Below are 7107 nucleotides of genomic sequence, written 5' to 3' on the forward strand. Positions count from 1 at the left end.
CCTGTGAAAGGATGAGTTGAAGCTTCTTTGTCTGGAAAAAGAGTTTAGAGCTGTGATTCAGCTGCAAAGAAGCCAAATGAAGTTAGAAACAAAGGGCAAATTGAAGGATTCCGACTCTTGGCTTTTTGTGTTTTCCTTACTAGAAAATAATTAGACCTAATGAATATGCAGACGCCTGGGCTAAACCCTGGGCTGGGGCTGCAGGGTTTTAAACAGGGCTGCGGAGAAATGCAACCTTCATCCCCAACCCCCCGCATCCGCGTGCAGTTTTTGAAATGCATAAATGTTGCTCGGCTTAATTGAGTCACAGGGATTTTTTCCCCCCTGCTTTTAAGTGCCATACTCCTCTACCTTTCAACAATCATTTTAATATATAGTCAAAGGCTCTTTGTAGACAGGACAAAAAACAACTACGCGCAGTTGTTGAATAGACTTTGCGCTCGGCAAAGGCAGGTTAATCGAGGGCCGCATCGCGAAAACAAGCGAGTGTTGTATGTTTGCACTGAATCCAAATGTCTGCATTTTCCTAACTAAATCAAAGGGAGTGTTATTTCTTTTTCTGCTCACTCATCTGAAGGTAAGTAAATTTTCTCTGGCGATCAAAAGCCTGGTCGGTAACAAAGACCGCGCCCGCTTTTTCCACCGTCCTGGTGTGGCGAGTTGCGGAATTTCAATAACTGTGACAAGGGTGACTGATCTGTGAACTAGAAAAGGTTTGAATGTCACAAAATTTACATTGGTCCTATCTATCTGGGATTTAAATACCAAAAAAGTACCCGAGGATCGCTAGGGAGCTCTGGGTAGCCCAGAGGAACAATGGCGCATTGGGAAATTTACAGTTTTACCTGAATGAAAGGGGCCCTCGTTGGGAAAAGGGATGCAGAGGGAGGGGGTGACGGGGGCAGCCGAGGAAGATATGGGAAAAGGGAGAAAAGAGAAAACACAAGAGGGAGAGAAAAAGAAAAGAAAATCGGCCACAGTGTGCCCAATTTTTCAGCAAAATAATACGAACAACCTCAATAACCTGGAAAGTTAAGAACCCTCATCCAGTTGTGTTTTTGGGGGGTGGGGTGGGGTGGGGGTGGGGGGTGCAGGAGATCTGATTTGATAAAAATTGGAAAATTGAGGCAACCGGTTACTCTGAAAAATCACATCTCTTGCAAAGAGAGTGTCCTAAATTATAAACTAGAGGGTGACGAGGCAAAAAGAAAGAAAACTTCAAAAGGGGCAAATAACAAAAGCCTCCTTTGCTGCTCTTAAAGGGGGGAAAATGGGGCAGAGAGAAAAGAAAGTTGCTGAATCGGGACATTCTAGAAGTGCCTTACTGTGTTTACTAGCTCCATCCCGCCTCCTCCCGAAGACACCCAAAGTAGCTAATCGCTCAGCGAGAAGCAGGTTTAAAGAGGGACAAGATAGAGAGGAGAGAGACAGAGAGGGATGGAGGAAGGAAGGGAGGGTTGGAGAGGGAGAATGAATACGACTGAGAGAAAGAAAAGGAATCGTGGCAAAAAAAAAAAAATTTCCGTGAGAAGAGGGAAAAAAAATTTGGCTAAAAAAAAAAAAAGTTGCTACTCCTGGCAGCCCTGTTTGTCAAAAGGGGATGTCAAACGCTTTACAATACCTGGGATTGATGAGGCGGGCAGGCCAATGAGAGGCGCGCGGCGCCTCGGCGCGCCCTCCGTTGGCGCGGCGGCAGCGGGCGGGGGGAGGGCGGGCGCACCAATGGGCTCCCACGTCGACAGCACGTGACACCTCCCCCTGCTCCCATTCATCAAGGGGGGGACGGTGTCGTCCTTTCAATTCATTTATCTGCAGGAATGATTGCTGCTATCAGTCTCGCGCTCACCGCCCGGCTGAGGAGGTGAAAGTTTCTCCCCAGGAAGATAAACCGCAAAAGACAATATTGTGCATGATTTGCGCCTTTTCTTTGGCTTTTTCTTTCTTTCTTTCTTTCTTCCTTCTTCTTCCTTTTTTTTTTTTTGGCAAAAAGCAGAGGGGGGAAAAAGGAGCGTGAAGGAGCGAGGAGGCGAGCCTGAGAGAAAGGAGAGAGAGAGAAAAGAAAGGGCGAGGGGCTAGCAGGGACGCGAGGAGGGGCGCGCGGCGCGAAGCGGAGAGAGCGCGAGCAGTCGCGGTTCCAGCGCTCACATTCCTCTATGCCACAAATCCGGGAGGAAGTTTTCTTGGGGGGCTGAGATGCTCCATGCTTTTCCCCGGGCAGCCTTGACGCGGGGCCCTCTCGGCGGAGACTGATCGGCAAGAAAGTGTGAGCCGGGACCAGCAGGGTCTGTGCGGCGGGCGCGGGAGCCCGCCTTGCTCGCGGCCCGCAGCCGTCCGGCTTCCCCGAGCTCGGCCCGGCCAGCGCCCGGGAGCGCAGCGCCGCTGCCTCTGGGCTAGGACTTCGCGAGGTGGGTCGGCTCCCCCTCCCTCCTCCTTCCTCTCTTCCTCCTCTTCCTCCGCCTCGGGTCCTCGACCTCCTCCCGATTTTCCCTCCTCGGCGGGCGAGGGTGGGGGGGGCGGGGGAGGCCGGGGCTCGCCCCGAGCAGCCACGATGCTCCTGGACGCCGGCCCCCAGTATCCTGCGATCGGCGTGACCACCTTTGGCGCGTCCCGCCACCACTCGGCGGGCGACGTGGCCGAGCGCGACGTAGGCCTGGGCATCAACCCGTTCGCCGACGGCATGGGCGCCTTCAAGCTCAACCCCAGCTCGCACGAGCTGGCCTCGGCCGGCCAGACTGCCTTCACGTCGCAGGCGCCGGGCTACGCAGCTGCCGCGGCCCTCGGCCACCACCACCACCCGGGCCACGTCGGCTCCTACTCGAGCGCAGCGTTCAACTCCACGCGGGACTTTCTGTTCCGCAATCGGGGCTTCGGCGACGCGGCCGCCAGCGCGCAGCACAGCCTGTTCGCCGCTTCGGCCGGAGGCTTCGGGGGCCCTCACGGCCACACGGACGCCGCGGGCCACCTCCTCTTCCCCGGGCTTCACGAGCAGGCTGCCGGCCACGCGTCTCCCAACGTAGTCAACGGGCAAATGAGGCTCGGCTTCTCTGGGGACATGTACCCGCGACCCGAGCAGTACGGCCAAGTGACCAGCCCCCGTTCCGACCACTATGCCGCACCGCAGCTGCACGGCTACGGGCCCATGAACGTGAACATGGCCGCGCACCACGGCGCCGGCGCTTTCTTCCGTTACATGCGCCAGCCCATCAAGCAGGAGCTCATTTGCAAGTGGATCGAGCCTGAGCAACTGGCCAACCCCAAAAAGTCGTGCAACAAAACTTTCAGCACCATGCACGAGCTGGTCACGCACGTCACCGTGGAGCACGTCGGCGGCCCAGAGCAGAGCAACCACATCTGTTTCTGGGAGGAGTGTCCGCGCGAGGGCAAGCCCTTCAAAGCCAAATACAAACTGGTCAACCATATCCGCGTGCACACGGGCGAGAAGCCCTTCCCCTGCCCCTTTCCTGGCTGCGGCAAGGTCTTCGCGCGCTCTGAGAACTTAAAGATCCACAAAAGGACGCACACAGGTACGGAAACTGCTCTCCGCGACTCCCCTCCCCACTCTGGGCCTGGGACCGAAATCCCAAAGTCTAGAGACGCGGGAGCACAAACCCGGCCTCGGTGGGGTCCTGCCGCCAGGTTCCGGCAGACAGCGAAATTGTGCACTGGTTTTTAGTTTGGGGCTCGAATTTATTGAAAAAAAAAAAAAAAAGAAAGAAAGAAAGCAGTAAGCGGGTCGGACGAGAAGGAACTGGGGATATAGATAAAGAAAATGAGGAATTTAAAAAGCCGACAGAGCGGGAAGTGAGTCCGGCGTGGTAGAGCTCTGGGTGCGCGAGAGCCGGGAGAAGTGGCGGGCTCCGAGCCGCGGCGGAGGCACCAGCCGTTCCGGCTGCAGACAAATTTAAACACTTGCTTCCTGCCAACATCTTCCTCTCTGCACCTCAAAGAGGGCTTTGCCAAAAGAAGGGGCAGAGGGAATTGGAAAGTATCTATGAGGTATAATAGAAAGAAACAAAACCAGAAAGTAGGGGGGTGGGGGAGGAAGGGAAACAAGTAGGGCCCTAGGAGGCTTATGCATATTTAAAGAGCCCAATATTAGTAGTGACTGGTTTTAGAGTGAGAATGAGGGATGGGGGGGGGGGTCGGTGGGAGGGAGGGAAGTCCTTTTTGTCTGTTAAATTCCGTGGGGCAGTTTTCAAAACACGAATCCCCCGTGGTGCCGTGTTGGCCTTTAAAAATAGTTGAGACCTCACCGAAACATTAAAAAAGAAAGAAAAGAAAGAAAGAAAAAAAGAAATGGTTCTCGGGGCACTCTGAGCTGTGGTTTGTGGTCGGGTAGGCCATCCTAGGCCCCTTGTGCCCATGAGGCCGGGCATCCGGTCTCTTTCCCTGTGCTGGTTTGTCCGGGTGATTTCTGAGAACGGCGCTTGGAACTTGATGCTTAATGCCGAAGTCAGTAAAGAATTTACCGCGCCGAGCTCCCGGCCCAAATCATGCTATAAAATGTGAGTGTGTGTGTAGGAGGTGGGATGGGGAGGGGGAGGCGAAGAGGGGGTTGCGCAGCGCCGGGGAGGGGGTAGGGGGAGGAGAGAAAGAGCAAAACAGCCAGAGAATCAACCCCGAACGTGGAAATTAGAAACCAAGAGCTAGGTGGAAGCCACCTCAAGTCCAGTGTATACCCCCGGGCAGAAAAAGCAGCAGCCAGACCAGCTGCTTCTCTGGGATCTAAAAATTAATATATATATTCTGGATCTACTTGGATTAAGAGTTCAAAATATAGTGAAGGTATTTATATTTATTTATAAATCCACTACAGCTATATGAATTTATTGAAGACCTGGGTTTTTGAGTTTGCAAAGTGCAAACTCCGAATCGCTGGCTTTTTTTTTTTGGCTTGTTTTATTTTTTTTCCCATTTGTTTACTTTTTTCCAAAAGCGGCTGCCAGATTTGTTGTAATCAGCTCCCCCTCCTTCTCACCCTTTGCACCAGGGGAGAAACCCTTCAAGTGCGAGTTCGAGGGTTGCGACCGGCGCTTCGCCAACAGCAGCGACCGCAAGAAGCACATGCACGTGCATACAAGCGACAAGCCCTATCTCTGCAAGATGTGCGACAAGTCCTACACGCACCCCAGCTCGCTGCGCAAGCACATGAAGGTAATCGCCGCGCCCTCGCCACCCACCTTCGAGGCAGGAGCCCGCTCTGCTTTCCGGCCGAGGTCAGGCGGCGAGTGGCAGCCGGGAGGCGGCAGGAACCCGCCGAGGCGGGAAAGCAACACCCTGCAACGTGGGGCTGTGCCGAGAGGGCGGGGGGCTGGAAAAAGGGTCGCAGGCACCCAAGACCGTTCTAAATTACGGCTTCGTAATAAAAGTCAAAAGAAGTGAGCCCTCGAGTAGAAGCCGCTTCTCAGTTTGGCCCAGAGGTAGCGAGTTGGGCCGCAGCTGCGGGTTGAGCTGCCGAGGCTGCAGCCATGGCGGCCGGCAGGCATCGGGCTGCAGACTCGGTTCTTGCGCCCAGGCCTGGCCACTTGTTCCCGTAAACATCGGCAAGCAAAGTTCCGGGTGCTGAGGGCGCGAACTCTCCCGGGCCCTGGCGTTAAATGCGCTTGGCCCTTTCTAGATCTGGTTTTGTTTTGTGAGTTCCGGGAGCGCCGTCCCTGCCCGCAGCAGTGCCTCTGCAGGGCCGGGGCGGGGGCACCGAGTCGGCCCCGCGCTGGATTGGGCTGGCCGCGCTCTCCCGGGGGCTGTGGGCTGGGGAGGGGGTGTCGGCGCCCGGGGAGCGCGGCCTGCACCCACCCCGGCTAAGACGCTCGGTGAAAGCGCGTCTCTGTTCCTGCAGGTCCACGAATCCTCCTCGCAGGGCTCGCAGCCTTCGCCGGCCGCCAGCTCCGGCTACGAGTCCTCCACGCCGCCCACCATCGTTTCTCCCTCCGCAGACAACCCGACCACCAGCTCCCTGTCGCCCTCCTCCTCCGCGGTCCACCACGCAGCCGGCCACAGCGCGCTCTCTTCCAATTTTAACGAATGGTACGTTTAAACTCAGAAACCAAACACCGCACCGAACCCTATTTAAGAGACTGAGCACACGCACACGCACACAAAGTATTACCGAAAGAACCGTGCGAATCAAAACAGCTCCCCACACAGACCCCACAATCCTGTTTTTTAAAAACCTGCCAATAGACCCAGGACCGAATAAGAGAGAGGAAGCATCAGACCTTTTAGAAATCTCCTTTCTTGTTCTTTTTCTTTTTTTTCTTTTCTTTCTTTCTTTTTTTTTTCTTTTTGGTAAAGGCTTGGTTGCCAATGGGCGGGAGGGGGCTTCGAGGGGGCGGCGGCCGCCTGACCAAAGGCCGCCAACCCCGAGGGCCAGTTCCTCGTCGAAATCTGAACCGGCTCTCCGGGGCTTCGGTTATTATTATTATTTTCCTTTGCTTTCCTGTAAATACAGAATTATTAGCTTAAAACTGTACTGTTGGATTCTGTAAATAGTTATATCGCAGTTGGAACGGGCGGGGGGTGGGGTTGTGGCGTTGTGGTCTTTGCGTTGGGGGCGGGGGGAGGGGCCGGGCGGGTGGGGGGAGGGGGAGGGGTGGGCGGCCGAAAGCCAACTATTTGTACTGAATGGCAAGAATGTTCTAGTAAATGTGTACCAAAATGTGAATTACTTTGTACGATTACAGTCTCCACGTCGACCTAACCGAATATTATTGGTATTAATGTGCTTTTTTTGTATAAAGTGCAAACATTTCGTCCCAAAGTTTAAGTACTTTAGTGCAGTAAAATGTTGTTCACGTCCTGTCAAGAATTCGTATAGTACGAGCTTGGATCTGCGTGTCAAACTGTTCCATTTGTTTATGTAAAGTGATATTAAAAAAAGATATAAACTATATCTGTCCGTTGCTTTTGGCAAAAAAAAAAGAAAAAAGAAAAAAAAGAAATACAACCACATAATGTATATAAATTCCTAGTTTTCCATATTTATCCGCATGTAAAGGGCCGGTTTATCCATGTTACAGATATTCAATATTTATGGCTAGAAGAACTCGTATGTACACTTTAGTTTCCCGAACTGTTTGGTAACCTTTCGTACCTTATTAAAGATTCTTA

At 53.6% G+C, this 7107-nt stretch overlaps 1 protein-coding gene across 1 annotated transcript; it reads left to right on the forward strand.

Moving 5' to 3' along the window:
- The first annotated feature begins 2548 nt into the window (after positions 1-2548).
- On the forward strand, positions 2549-6034 carry ZIC1 (Zic family zinc finger 1). Its single transcript, XM_077159132.1, has 3 exons — positions 2549-3524; positions 4991-5154; positions 5837-6034. The coding sequence occupies exons 1-3, from the start codon at positions 2549-2551 to the stop codon at positions 6032-6034; spliced, it is 1338 nt and encodes a 445-aa protein (XP_077015247.1).
- Positions 6035-7107: the final 1073 nt, after the last annotated feature.

This window comes from Tamandua tetradactyla, chromosome 5 (genome assembly GCF_023851605.1).
Source record: "Tamandua tetradactyla isolate mTamTet1 chromosome 5, mTamTet1.pri, whole genome shotgun sequence".
NCBI classification, from domain to species: Eukaryota; Metazoa; Chordata; class Mammalia; order Pilosa; family Myrmecophagidae; genus Tamandua; species Tamandua tetradactyla.